The sequence below is a fragment of the Oncorhynchus clarkii genome, chromosome 22, assembly GCF_045791955.1.
Source record: "Oncorhynchus clarkii lewisi isolate Uvic-CL-2024 chromosome 22, UVic_Ocla_1.0, whole genome shotgun sequence".
In the NCBI taxonomy this organism is placed as follows: domain Eukaryota; kingdom Metazoa; phylum Chordata; class Actinopteri; order Salmoniformes; family Salmonidae; genus Oncorhynchus; species Oncorhynchus clarkii.
The window spans coordinates 25,057,217-25,072,983 of NC_092168.1; the positions used below are offsets into that span (position 1 = coordinate 25,057,217).

General features: G+C 42.0%; 1 protein-coding gene across 2 annotated transcripts in view; it reads right to left on the reverse strand.

Annotated features, from left to right (window-relative positions):
- The window catches only part of LOC139380627 (myosin XVI), a 180,384-nt gene that overhangs the window by 45,620 nt on the left and 118,997 nt on the right, over window positions 1–15,767 (reverse strand). For both annotated transcript variants that reach the window (XM_071123511.1, XM_071123510.1), the window contains exon 27: window positions 10,970–11,175. In XM_071123511.1, coding sequence (XP_070979612.1) covers window positions 10,970–11,175 — 206 coding nt within the window. The remainder of the gene's footprint in view (window positions 1–10,969; window positions 11,176–15,767) is intronic.

The following is a 15,767-nucleotide window of genomic DNA, read 5'->3' on the forward strand; positions in this document are numbered from 1 at the left end:
TACTCTGCCAGCTGGTATGGGGACTCTGCTCACAAACACAAACAGACCCCACAGAGCCCCAGGACAGCAACACAATTAGACCCAACCTTATCATGAGAAAACAAAAAGATAATTGCTTGACACATTGAAAACACACACACACACAAAACAAAAGAAAACTGGAATGTACACAGTAACAGAATACCTGACCACTGTAAAAGACCCAAAATGAAGGAAAGATTGGACTATGTGCATACTCAGTGAGCATAGCCTTGCTATTGAGAGAGGCAGCTGTAGGCAGACCTGGCTCTCAAGAGACTAAGTACCCACTGCCCACAAAATTAGGTGGTAACCAGGCTGCACTTCCTATCCTCCTACCAACTGTATGATCATATCAGAGACACATTTTTCTCTCAAATCACACAGACCCAGAAAGAATTTGAAAACAAATACAATCTTGACAAACTCCCATATCTACAGTGTATTCAGAAACTATTCAGACCCCTCAACCTTTTCCATTTCATTACGTTACAGCCTTACTCATGAATTGATTACATTAATTGTATTACTCATCAATCTACAAACAAAAGCCCATAATGACGAAGCAAAAACATTTTTTTTCTTCTTTTTGCTAATTTATTAAAAATAAGAAAGAGAAATATCTAATTTACATAAGTATTCAGACCCTTTGATATGAGAATCGAAATTGAGTTCAGGTGCATCCTGTTTCCATTGATCATACTTGAGATGTTTCTACAACTTGACGGTCCACCTATGGTAAATTCAATTGACTGGACATGATTTGGAAAGGCACACACCTGTCTATATAAGGTCCCACTGTCCAAAACCAAAACCAGGTCGAAGGAATTTTCCGCAGACCCCCGAAACAGGATTGTGTCGAGGCACAGATCTAGAGAAGTGTACAATTTTTTTTTGTAGCATTGATGGTCCCCAAGAACACAGTGGCATCCATCATTCTTAAATGGAAGAAGTTTGGAACCACCAAGACTCTTCCTATAGCTGGCATCCCGGCCAAACTGAGCAATCGGGGGAGAAGGGCTTTAGTCAGGGAGGTGACCAAGAACCCGATGGTCACTCTGATAGAACTCCAGAGATCATCTGTGGAGATGGGAGAACCTTCCAGAAGGTCAACCATCTCTGCAGCACTTTACCAATCAGGTGTTTATGGTAGAGTGGCCAGACGGAAGCCACTCCTCAGTAAGACACATGACAGCCCGCTTGGTGTTTGCTAAAAGGCACCGAAAGGACTCTCAGACCATGAGAAACAAGATTCTCTGGTCTGATGAAACCAAGATTGAACTCTTTGGCCTGAATGCCAAGCGTCACATCTGGAGGCAACCTGGCACCATCCCTACGGTGAAACACGGTGGTGGCAGCATCATGCTGTGGGGATGTTTTTCAGCGGCAGGGACTGGGAGACTAGTCAGGATCAAGGGAAAGATGAACAGAGCAAAGTACTTAGAGGTCCTTGATGAAAACCCACTACAGAGCGCTCAGGACCTCAGACTGGGGCAAACCTTCACCTTCCAACAGGAAACCCACCCTAAGCACACAGCTAAGACAATGCAGGAGTGGCTTCGGGACAAGTCTTTGACTGTCCTTGAGTGGCCCAGCCAGAGCCCGGACTTGAACCCGATCGAACATCTCTGGAGAGACATGAAAATACCTCTGCATCGACCCTCCCCATCCAACCTGACAGAGCTTGAGAGGATCTGCAGAGAAGAATGGGATTAACTCACCAAATATAGGTGTGCCAAGCTTGTAGCATCATACCCATGAAGACTCAAGGCTGTAATCGCTGCCACAGGTGCTTCCACAAAATACTGAGTAAAGGGTCTGAATACTTATGTAAATGTGATATTTCCGTTTTTTTTATACATGAGCAAAAATGTTTTAAAAAACTGTTTTGCTTTTGTCATTGTGTGGTATTGTATGTAGATTGTGTGTAGATTGATGAGGAAAGAAAACATTTAATACCATTTTTTAATACCATTTTTTAATACCATTTAAAATTAGGCAGTAACGTACCAAAATGTGAAAAGTCAAGGGGTCTGAATACTTTCCGAATGGACTGTAGTATTAGGTGAAATACCAGTGTACCACCACACCAGCAAAATGTGTGACCTGTTGCCACAAGAAAAGGGCAACCAGCAGAGCACAAACAACATTGTAAATACAATCTAAATTGATCTGTTTATTTATTTTCTCTTTCATACTTAAACTATTTGCACAATGTAACAACATTAACAATAATTTAACATTTTAAATCTCTATACTCTTTAACATTTTTGTGAAAGTAATGTTTACTGTTAATTGTTAACTTCTTTGGGACTGGGGGGCAGTATCGAGTAGCTTGGATGAATAAGGTGCCCAGAGTAAACTGCCTGCTACTCAGGCCCAATAGCTAGAATATGCATATACTTAGTAGATTTGGATAGAAAACACTCTGAAGTTTCTAAAACTGTTTGAATGATGTCTGTGAGTATAACAGAACTCATATGGCAGCCAAAAACCTGAGAAAAAATCCAACCAGGAAGTGGGAAATCTGAGGTTTGTAGTTTTTCAAGTCATTGCCTATCCAATATACAGTGTCTATGGGGTCATGTTGCACTTCCTAAGGCTTCCACTAGATATCAACAGTCTTCAGAACCTTGTTTCAGGCTTCTACTGTGAAGGGGGAGTGAATAAGATCTGTTTCAACCAGGTGTCTGGCAGAATGCCATGAGCTCAGTTAGCTGTGTTCCTTTTCATTTCTAAAGACAAAGGAATTGTCCGGTTGAAACATTATTGAAGATTTATGATAAAAACATCCTAAAGATTGATTCTATACATCGTTTGACATGTTTCTACAAACTGAAATATAAATGTTTTGACTTTTCGTCTGAACTAAGTAATCGCACATTGAGCATTTGGATTACTGGGCTAAACGCACGAACACAAAGGAGGTATTTGGACATAAATGATGGACTTTATCGAACAAAACAAACATTTATTGTGGAACTGTGATTCCTGGGAGTACATTCCGATGAAGATAATCAAAGGTAAGTGAATATTTATAACGCTATTTCTGAGTTTTGTGACACCTCTCCTTCTTTGGAAAATGGCTGTATGTTTTTCTGTGACTTGGCGCTGACCAAACATAATCGCAAGGTGTGCTTTCGCCGTAAAGCCTTTTTGAAATCAGACACTGTGGCTGGATTAATGAGAAGTTTATCTTTAAAATGCTGTATAATACTTGTATGTTTGAGGAATGTTAATTATGAGATGTCTGTTGTTTTGAAATTGGCGTCCCACATATCCCAGAGAAGTTCCCTTGTTAATTTTCCTTTTGTTTATTGTCTATTTCACGTGCTTTGGCAATGTAAACATATGTTTCCCATTCCAATAAAGCCCTTTGAATTAAATTTTATTGATATGGTGAGGGAGAGATGGGGAGAGGATGGACGAGGGAGATAGAGAGACATAAGCGACAGAAAGAGAGAGAGAGGTGGATGAGAGAGAGAAAGAGAGATGGAGGGAGCTCAACCATACACTTCATCTCAGTAGTGAGGAATGATTCTGGGAATCAAAGAAAGAGGTGCGAATGGAAGAAAAACGCTCTCCCTCTTTCACAATGACTAAAATACATGTACAGTATATTCAAGAAGCAGACAGGAATAACCAGTAATAACGGAGAGATTAGGTGTGATAGAAGGGATGAAGGAGATTACAAATAAAAGGGAAAGGAAGAAAAAAATGGAGATATTAATGATCAAGTTTACTGGAGGACACTATGAACCTCTTCAGAAAGTTACTCTGACATGTTACAGACTTGCACGCGTACAGTACCAGTCAAAAGTTTTAGAACACCAACTCATTCAAGGGTTTTCATTATTTTGACTATTTTCTACATTGCAGGATAGTAGTGAAGACATCAAAACTATGAAATTACACATATAGAATCATGCAGTAACCAAAATAGTGTTAAACAAATCAAAATATACAGTGCTGTGAAAAAGTGCCCCCTTCCTGATTTCTTATTTTTTGCACATTTGTCACACTTAAATGTTTCAGATCATCCAACAAATGTAAATATTACACAAAGACAACCCAAGTAAACACAAAATGCAGTTAAGTGATGATTTTATTTATTAAGGGAAAGAGCTATCCAAACCTTCATGGCCCTATGTGAAAAAGTAATTGCCCCCTAAACCTAATAACTGGTTCTGCCACCCTCAGCAGCAACAACTGCAATCAAGCGTTTGTGATAACTGGCAATGAGTCTTTCACATCGCTGTGGAGAAATTTTGGCCCACTCTCCTTAGCATAATTGTTTTAATTCAGCCACATTGGAGGGTTTTCGAGCATGAACCTCCTTTTTAAGGTCACGCCACAGCATCTCAATTGAATTCATGTCCGGACTTTGACTAGTCTACTCCAAAACCTTCATTTAGTTTTTTTTAAGCCATTCAGAGGTGGACTTGCTGGTGTGTTTTGGACCATTGTTCTGCTTCAGAACCCAAGTGCGCTTCAGCTTGAGGTCACGAACTGATGGCCGGACATTCTCCTTCAATTTTTTGGGGTAGAGAGCAGAATTCATGGTTCCATCAATCACAGCAAGTCGTCCAGGTCCTGAAGCAGCAAAGCAGCCCCAGACCATCACACTACCAACACCATATTTGACTGTTGGTGTGATGTTCTTTTTCTGAAATGCTGTGTTACTTTTACGCCAGATGTAACGGGACGCACACCTTCCAAAAAGTTATTTTTGCCAAAAGTGAGACGAGCCTTTATTTTATTTTTGGTCATCAGTAGTTTTCACCTTGGAACTCTGCAATGGATGTCATTTTTGCCCAGTCTCTTTCTTATGGTTGAGTTATGAACACTGAACTTAACTGAGGCAAGTGAGGCCTGAAATTCCTTAGATGTTGTTGTGGGTTCTTTTGTGACCTCTTGGACTAGTTGTCGCTGCACTCTTGGGGTAATTTTGGTAGGCCCGGCCACTCCTGGGAAGGTTCACCACTGTTCCAAATTTTCTCCATTTGTGGATAATGGCTCTCACCGTGGTTCGCTGGAGTCCCAAAGCTTTAGAAATGGCTTTGTAACCCTTTCCAGACTGATAGATGTCAATTACTTTGTTCTCATCTGTCCCTGAATTTCTTTGGATCGGGGCATGATGTCTTGCTTTTTGAGATCTTTTGGCCTACTTAACTTTGTCAGACAGGTTCTATTTAAGTTATTTCTTGATTCAACAGGTCTGGCAGAAATCAGGCCTGGGTGTGGCTAGTGAAATCGAACTGAGCTTTTCAAAAAATGTGATTAACCACAGTAAATTCATGATTTAACAAGGGGGGGGGGCAATTACTTTGTCACACAGGGCCATGAAGGTTCGGATAACTTTTTTCGCTTAAAAAATAAAATGATCACTTAAAATCTGCATTTTGTGTTTACTTGGGTTATCTTTGTGTAATATTAAAATGTGTTTGATGATCTGAAACATTTAAGTGTAACAAATGTGCAAAACAAAATCAGAAATCAGGAAGGGGGCAAACACTCTTTCACAGCACTGTATTTTATATTTGAGATACTTCAAATAGCCACCCTTTGACTTGATGACAGTTTTGCACACTCTTGGCATTCTCTCAACCAGCATCATGAGGTAGTCACCTGGAATGCATTTAAATTAACAGGTGTGCCTTCTTAAAAGTCCATTTGTGGAATTTATTTTATTCTTAATGCGGTTGAGCCAATCGTTTGTGTTGTGACAAGGTAGGGGTGGTATACAGAAGATAGCCCTACTTGGTAAAACACCAAGTCCATATTATGGCAAGAACAGCTCAAATAAGCAAAGAGAAACGACAGTCCATCATTACTTGCAGTCACAAAATCAATCAAGTGTTATGATAAAACTGGCTCTCACGAGGAACACCACAGGAATGGAAGACCCAGAGTTGCCTCTGCTGCAGAGGATAAGTTCATTAGAGCGACCAGCTTCAGAAATTGCAGCCCAAATAAATGCTTCACAGAGTTCAAGTAACAGACACATCTCAACATCAACTGATCAGAGGAGACTGTGTGAATCAGGCCTTCATGGTCAAATTGCTTCAAAGCAACCACTACTAAAGGACACCAATAAGAAGAAGAGACTTGCTTGGGCCAAGAAACACGAGCAAGGGACATTACGCTGGTAGAAATTTGTCCTTCGGTCTGATTAGATTTTTGGTTCCAACTACTGTGTCTTTTTGAGACTCAGAGTAGGTGAATGGATTATCTCCCCATGTGCAGTTCCCACCATGAAGCATGGAGGAGGAGGTGTGGAGGTGCTTTGCTGGTGACACTCTGTCATGTATTTAGATGTAAAGGTACACTTAACTTAGTGGGACTATCATCATCGACCATGAAGACCTGATTCACACAGTCTCCTCTGAACAGTTGATGTTGACATGTTTCTGTTACTTGAACTCTGTGAAGCAATTATTTGGGCTGCAATTTCTGAGGCTGGTAACTGTAATGAACTTATCCTCTGCAGCAGAGGTATCTCGGGGTCTTCCTTTCCTGTGGCGGTCCTCATGAGAGCCAGTTTCATCATAGCGCTTGATGGTTTTTGCGACTGCACTTGAAGAACCTTTCAAAGTTCTTAAAATGTTCCGCATTGACTGACCTTCAGGTCTTAAAGTAATGATGGACTGTCATTTCTCTTTGCTTATTTGAGGTGTTTTTGCCATAATATGGACTTGGTCATTTACCAAATGGTGCTATCTTATGTATACCACCCCTACTGTACCTTATCATAACATAACTGATTGCCTCAATCGCATTGAGAAGGAAAGAAATTCCTCAAATTGACTTTTTACAAGGCACACCCGCATTCCACCTCATAAAGCTGGTTGAGAGAATGCCAATATTGTGCAAAGCTGTCATCAAGGCAAAGGGTGGCTACTGTGAAAATCCTTAAATGTAAATATGTTGAACACTAGTTTGGTTACTGTATGATTCCATATGTGTTATTTTATAGTTTTGATGTCTTCACTACTATTCTACAATGTAGAAAATGGTCAAAATAAAGAAAAACCCTGGAATTAGAAGTTGTGTTCAATCTTTTGACTGTTACTGTACCTCTTGATTTAAATGTGCACATTCAGATAGACTTGTACAACTAGGCCTGCTATTATTTAGCATACCTTAGCTGGCAACATTTTATTTAATGAATGCCAGTCATAATTAACATATATACAGTTGAAGTCGGAAGTTTACATACACTTAGGTTGGAGTCATTAAAACTAATTTTTCAACCACTCAACACATTTCTTTGCTCTTATGGCTGCAGGAGCAGTATTGAGTAGCTTGGATGAAAGGTGCCAAGAGGTGCCCAGAGTCAACGACCTGCTCCTCAGTCCCAGTTGCTAATATATGCATATTGTTATTAGTATTGGATAGAAAACACTCTGAAGTTTCTAAAACTGTTTGAATGATGTCTGTGAGTATAACAGAACGCATATGGCAGGCAAAAACCCGAGAAGAAATCGAAACAGGAAGTGGAAAATCTGAGGTTGGTCGATTTTCAACCCAGCCCCTATTGAATAGAGTGGGATATGGATAAAGTTGCACTTCCTAGGGCTTCCACTAGATGTCAACCATGTTTAGAAACTTGAATGAGGCTATTACTGTGTTGTGGAGCCAGATGGGAGCTCTTTGAGTCAGTGGTCTGGCAGAGAGCCAGGTCCTGATCATGCGCATTTCACATGATAGTGACCTGCGTTCCATGGCTTCTCTACAGACATAAGAATTTTCCGGTTGGAACTTCATTGAAGATTTATGATAACACAATCCTAAAGATTGATTCTATACTTAGTTTGACAAGTTTCTTCGACCTGTAATATAACTTTTTGAAGTTTTCGTCCAACGTTCGGATGGACCTGCACGAGCGTTTGGATTTGTGTACTAAACGCGCTAACAAAAGTAGCTATTTGGACATAAATAATAGACATTATCGAACAAATCAAGCATTTATTGTGGAACTAGGATTCCTGGTAGTGCATTCTGATGAAGATCGTCAAAGGTAAGGGAATATTTATAATGCAAATTCTGATTTCTGTTGACTCCAACATGGCGAATAATTGTATTTATTTTCTGAGCGCCGTCTCAGATTATTGCATGGTTTGCTTTTTCCCGTAAAGTAAAAAAAAAAAATCTGACACAGCGGTTGCATTAAGGAGAGGAATATCTATATTTCCATGTCTAACAATTGTATTTATCGACATTGAAATGAGTATTTCTGTAAAATGATGTGGCTCTCTACAATATCACATGATGTTTTTGGAACTAGTGAACGTGACGCGCCAATGTATACTGAGATTTTTTTTTATATAAATATGAACTTTATCAAACAAAACATACATGTATTGTGTAACATGAAGTCCTATGATTGTCATCTGGTAAAGAACATCAAAGGTTTGTTATTCATTTTATCTCTATTTGTGCTTTTTGTGACTCCTCTCTTTGGCTGGAAAAATGGCTGAATATTTCTGTGAGTTGGTGGTGACCTAACATAATCGTTTGTGGTGCTTTCGCTGTAAAGACTATTTGAAATCAGACACTGTGGTGGGATTAACAACAAGATTCCCTTTAAAACGGTAGAAGATACATGTATGTTTGAAGAATTTTCATTATGAGATGTCTGTTGTTTTGAATATGGCGCCCTGCACGTTCAATGGCTGTTGTCATATCGATCCCGTTAACGGGATTGCAGCCCTAAGAAGTTTAGCAAACTATAGTTTTGGCAAGTCGGTTAGGACACAAGTAATTTTTCCAACAATTGTTTACAGACAGATTATTTCACTTACAATTCACTGTATCACAATTCCAGTGGGTCAGAAGTTTACATACACTAAGTTGACTGTGCTTTTAAACAGCTTGGAAAATTCCAGAAAATTATGTCATGGCTTTAGAAGCTTCTGATAGGCTAATTGACATCACTTGAGTCAATTGCAGGTGTACCTGTGGATGTATTTCAAGACCTACCTTCAAACTCGGTGCCTCTTTGCTTGACATCATGGGAAAATCAAAAGAAATCAGCCAAGACCTCAGAAAATAAATTGTAGACCTCCACAAGTCTGTTTCATCCTTGAGAGCAATTTCCAAACACCTGTGGGTAACACGTTCATCTGTACAAACAATAGTACACAACTATAAACACCATGGGACCATGCAGCCGTCATACCGCTCAGGAAGGAAACACATTCTGTCTCCAAGAGATGATTGTACTTTGGTGCGAAAATTGCAAATCAATCCCAGAACAACAGCAAAGGACCCTGTGAAGATGCTGGAGGAAACAGGTACAAAGTATCTATATCCACAGTAAAACGAGTCCTATATCGACATAACCTGAAAGGCCACTCAGCAAGGAAGAAGCCACTGCTCCAAAACCGCCATAAAAAATGTTCACAAAGATCGTACTTTTTGGAGAAATGTCCTCTGGTCTGATGAAACAAAAATAGAACTGTTTGGCCATAATGACCATTGTTATGTTTGGAGGAAAAATGGGGAGGCTAGCAAGCCGAGGAACAGCATCCCAAACGTGAAGCACGGGGGTGGCAGCATCATATTGTGGGGGTGCTTTGCTGCAGGAGGGACTGGTGCACTTCACAAAATAGATGGCATCCCGAGGAAGGAAAATTATATGGATATATTGAATGAACATCAGTTAAAGCTTGGTCGCAAATGGGTCTTCCAAATGGACAATGACCATACGCACACTTCCAAAGTTGTGGCAAAATGGCTTAAGGACAGCAAAGTCAAGGTATTGGAGTGGCCATCACAAAGCCCTGACCTCAATCCTATAGAAAATTTGTGGGCAGAACTGAATAAGTGTGCGCGAGCAAGGAGGCCTACAAACCTGACTCAGTTACAACAGCTCTGTCAGGTGGAATGGGACGAAATTCACCCAACTGGTTGTGGAGAGCTTGTGGAAGGCTACCCGAAACGTTTGACCCAAGTTAAACAATTTAAAGGCAATGTTACCAAATACTAATTGAATGTATGTATACTTCTGACCCACTGGAATGTGATGAAAGACATAAATGCTGAAATAAATCATTCTCTCTACTAATGCATCTCGTCTCGTTATCGTCATACATTTTCATCAGGAAAAAGAGGTAGTTGATGAGTGTTTTTCATCATAGTTATTGTCGACCCATCCCACACACACACACTTGTTTCCCATCTCCTCAAGACATCCTTTATGAGATTAGTGTTGTTGATTGAGACCACTTTGTGCTTGCTACATTAAGGATCACAGTGACCTGTCAGTTAGCTATGAAAGAGCCAGAGCCAGAGAGAGCGAGAGAGACATGTTGTCTCTATGTAAAGATTGACTGTAATTCTGTCCAGGTCACACAGACCTGAAGAACCATTAAGTAGATGACTTCCACCTGACCATTGTGTGTCTGTGTACGTGTGTGCATGAGTGTTTGTGTGGGGGGGAACCCAGCAACAGTAAAATGTGTGCCGTAAAAGGCCCATTTGAAGTGAGAAGGCAGAGAGAAGGCAGAGAGAAGGCAGAGTCTTTAAGATCTTCCCTATGGTGCTTCCACCCCCCCTATCACACAGACCCCTACACAGAGGCCACAGTGACCCATCACACTCACAGGTCTGGTTCCATTTCAGCCCATAGCCCCTTCCCCTAGCCACTACCCCTTTAGTCTTCACAGATCTGTAAAGATTGGATAGGTGGAAGCATATAATGGAAGCTACCCAAGTCCTATTGCAAGGCAAGGTGGACCCATAACCATCTTGTTTTCAACTATCAGATTTATTCAGATTTTCAGACAATTTCCCAATCCCAGTTGTTTAGAGATCTAAAGAGATCGGATAGGGGCCTAAATGGAATCACACCACAAAGGCCAAGATCAATCCATTATGGATCATTGTAATATATTTTGTACTATGTCTAGTTCAATAGGAGCAGCCTGTAATATATTGTGCCACCTACCTGGTGAGAAAGCCGTTGAAGGGCAGGCGTACAGGGTAGCCATAGCGGATCATCCGGACCATCTCCAGCACCCCTACGTACTGCAGCTGGGTAGACACGTGGAAACTGTCAAAGCAGTCCGCCGTGCACCTGCTGTTGGGGCGCATACACTCCACAAAGTGAGGGGTACACGCCTGTAGCTTACTGACCACATCTGACAAAGAGTTCTGAAAGGAGGAGAGGTGAGGGGGGAGAGATGGAGAGATAGAGGGAGAGAGAGATTGTTTCCTGTTAAAATTCATGTTCCTTAAGCATTTGAGTTGACCCAATTCTTCACTCCCTTGCCACATCAACACAGCACTGGTGTTGGTATCAGCTTCATGGCAACATGGTTCCATTTATCCGTCTAGATCAGGTATTCCCCCAGGGGTACACGGAATGCCGTCGGGGGAACGCCAAATAAAAATGTGATTCACATTTTTCAACAAAAAATATTATTTTCAAACAGTAGATTTATATTTTCCAACGGGGCTGTACATTTGGGTGAGGTTTTTTCTTGCCTGAGTGGTCTCGTTTCTCTGCCCAAAATAAAATGAGAACATCTAGTGTTGAGCGAAATAACAACACAATGTCAAATGCAGGAAGCCTAGTCAAATAATTAACATCCAATCACATTAACCGTTACTCTTTTGCAGGAAACCTTCACTCTTGCACAGACATTTAGAAATGAAACATGACATTTTGAAAAATCAGCCACAGGAGTTTTTTGAGCGAGAATAAAGACGACTTTCGAGTGGTAAGACGTGTAAAAGCAACAGATAGAAGGCTAGAAGCGTCTTATATGCTGAGCTACTGAGTGGCTAGTACAGGCAAGACCCATGCTATTGTGGAAGACTTAACTCTCCCTGCTACCGCGAATATGGCTGGGACAATACTGGGGGAAAAGGCCCAAAAAACTATACAGACAATGATTTCATCAAACAACACTGTTTCACAACACATCAGTGACATGGCAGGAGGTGTTTTGAAACAATTACTGCTTTGCATACAAGCCAGTGAATTATATGCGTTACAGCTGGATGAATCAACAGACATGGCGGGCCTGGCACAGCTCCTGGTATATGTCCCTTGCATTTATGGGGGTCAATTAAGGAAGACATCCTCTTCTGCAAACCACTGGAAACCAGGACAACAGGAGAGGATATTTTTAAAGCCCTGGACAGTTTTGTGACATCAAATGGACTTCAGTGGTCAAGATGTGTTGGTTCCTGTACTGATGCCGCAAAAGACATGACAGAGAGACATAGTGGAGTGGTAACGCGCGTGCAAGCAGTTGCCCCCGACACCACTTGGTTACACTGCAGCATCCACCGAGAGGCTCTTACTGCCAAGGGAATGCCTGACAGATTGAAAGACATTTCGGACACTACAGTGAAAATTGTTATTTTGTTATTAAAGCAAGGCCAAGGAACTCTTGTGCATTGTCTGCATTATGCAACGATATGGTCAGCAACCATGTAACGCTTTTACAAGCGTTTTTGTTGAATTGAGAGACGAGTTTAAAGTTCTGACCATCATTTTCACTTGTCTGACCACTTGCATGATGATGAGTTTCTCACACGACTGGCCTATCTGGGTGATGTTTTTTCTCACCTGAATGATCTGAATCTAGGATTACAGGGACTCGCCACAACTAAACTCAGCAAAAAAAGAAACGTCCTCTCACTGTCAACTGCGTTTATTTTCAACAAACTTAATTAACATGTGTAAATATTTGCATGAACATAAGATTAACCAACTGAGACATAAACTGAACAAGTTCCACAAACATGTGACGAACAGAAATTGAATAATGTCTCCCTGAACAAAGGGGGGGTTAAAATCAAAAGTAACAGTCAGTATCTGGTGTGGCCACCAGCTGCATTAAGTACTGCAGTGCATCTCTTCCTCATGGACTGCACCAGATTTGCCAGTTTCTTGCGGTGAGATGTTACCCCACTCTTCCACCAAGGGACCTGCAAGTTCCTGGACATTTCTGGGGGGAATGGCCCTAGCCCTCACCCTCCGATCCAAAAGGTCCCAGACGTGCTCAATGGGTTTGAGATCCAGGCTCTTCGCTGGCCTTGGCTGAGCACTGACATTCCTGTCTTGCAGGAAATCACGCACAGAACGAGCAGTATGGCTGATGGTATGGTAATGCTGGAGGGTCATGTCAGGATGAGTCTGCAGGAAGGGTACCACATGAGGGAGGAGGATGTCCGCGACTCGTCAATGAAGAGCACTTTTGCCATTCCTGTCTGGTCCAGCGACGGTGGGTTTGTGCCCATAGGTGACGTTGTTGCCGGTGATGCCTGGTGAGGAACTGCCTTACAACAGGCCTACAAGCCCTCAGTCCAGCCTCTCTCAGCCTATTGCGGACAGTCTGAGCACTGATGGAGGGATTGTGCGTTCTTGGTGTAACTTACGGTTGTTGTTGCCATCCTGTACCTGTCCCGGTGTGATGTTCAGGTGTACCGGTCCTGTGCAGGTGTTGTTACACGTGGTCTGCCACTGCAAGGAAGATCAGCTGTCCATCCTTTCTCCCTATAGTGATGTCTTAGGTGTCTCACAGTACGGACATGGCCACATCTGCAGTCCTCATGTCTCCTTGCAGCATGCCTAAGGCAAGTTCACGCAGATGAGCAGTGACCCTGGGCATCTTTCTTTTGGTGTTTTTCAGAGTCAGTAGAAAGGCTTCTTTAGTGTCCTAAGTTTTCATAACTGTGACCATAATTGCCTACCGTCTGTAAGCTGTTAGTGTCTTAAACACCGTTCCACAGGTGCATGTTCATTAATTATTTATGGTTCATTGAATAAGCATGGGAAACAGTGTTTAAACCCTTTACAATGAAGATCTGTGAAGTTATTTCAATTTTCACGAATTATCTTTGACAGACAGGGTCCTGAAAAGGGGTGTTTCTTTTTTGCTGAGTTAATATTCAATGTGCGGGACAAATTTGAGGCTATAATTAAGAAGTTGGAGCTCTTTTCAGTCTGCATTAACAAGGACAACACACAGGTCTTTCCATCATTGTATGATTTGTTGTATGCAAATGAACTCATGCTTACGGACAATGTCAAATGTTATGTAGCGAAACACCTGAATGAGCTGGGTGCGCAATTATGCAGGTATTTTCCCGAAACAGACGACACAAACAACTGGATTCGTTATCCCTTTCGTGCCCTGCCTCCAGTCCAATTACCAATATCTGAACAAGAGAGCCTCATCAAAATTGGAAGAAGCGGTTCTGTGAAAATGTAATTTAATCAGAAGCCACTGCCAGATTTCTGGATAGGGCTGCACTCAGTTTCTTGCATTGGCTAATCACGCTGTGAAGACTGATGCGCTTCGCAACCACGTACATATGCAAGAGTGGATTCTTTGCCCTCACTAGCATGAAAACTAAATAAAGGCACAGGCTGGGTGTGGGAAATGATTTAAGACTGAGACTCTCCAATACAACCCAACATTGCAGAGTTATGTTCTTCCTTTCAAGCACACCCTTCTCACTAACCTGTGGTGAGTTATACACAATTTTTGATGACCAAATAAGGTTTTATATGTAAGATGGCTAAATAAAGAGCAACATTATTGATTATTATTATATTATTATTTGTGACCTGGTCATATAAGAGACCTGGTCCTATGTTGAATACATGTATCGTATAGTGTATGTGTGGCAGGCTTACAGTGATGGCAAAAAACAACATTTGAGAGTGCCCTGACCTTGGTGCTAGAGGGGGTACCCAGCTGGAGGTTGAATGTTTGAAGCGGTACGAACTAAAAGAAGTTCGTACCATGGGAACCGCTGCTCTGGAGGGCCAGTTCCTCAACCTGGGCTAGTTGCTCAACCTGGTATATATTCCTCAACTTGGGCTAGTTCCTCAACCTGGGTTGGTCCCTCAACCTAGGCTTGTTCCTCAACCTGGGATAGTTCCTCAACCTGGGATAGTTCCTCAACCTGATATAAATTCCTCAACCTGATAGAATTTCCTCTACCTATGTTAGTTACTCAACCTGGGATAGTTACTCAACCTGGGATAGTTATTCAACCTGGGATAGTTCCTCAACCTGGGATAGTTCCTCAACCTGGGATAGTTCATCAACCTGATAAAAATTACACAACCTATGTTAGTTCTTCAACATGGGCTGGTTCATCAACCTGGGCCAGTTCCTCAACCAGGGCTAGTTCCTAAACATCGGCTAAGTCCTCAACCTGGGCTAGTTCCTCAACCTTGGCCAGTTCCTCAACCTGGGCCAGTTCCTCAACCTCGGCCAGTTCCTCAACCTCGGCCAGTTCCTCAACCTCGGCCAGTTCCTCAACCTCGGTCAATTCATCATTCTGGGTTAGTTCATCAACCTGGGTTATATCCTCAACCTGGGATAGTTACTCAACCTGGGTTAGTTCTTCAACCTGACCTGGTTCCTCAACTTAGGCTAGTTCCTTAACCTGGGTTAGTTCATCAACCTGGACTTGTTTCTCAACCAGGTCTTGTTCCTCAACCTGGGCTGGTTCCTCAACCTGGGTTAATTCCTCAACCTGGGCCAGCTCCTCAACCTGGGCCAGTTCCTCAGCCTGGGCTAGTTCCTCAACCTGGACCAGTTTCTCATCTTTGGATAGTTCCTCAAACTGGGATAGTTCCTCAACCTGGGCCAGTTCCTCAACCTGGGCTAGTTCCTCAACCTCGGCACATTCCTCACACTTGGCCAGCTCCTCAACTTCGGCCAGTTCCTCTACCTGGGCCAGTTCCTCTACCTCAGCCAGTTCCTCATTCTGGG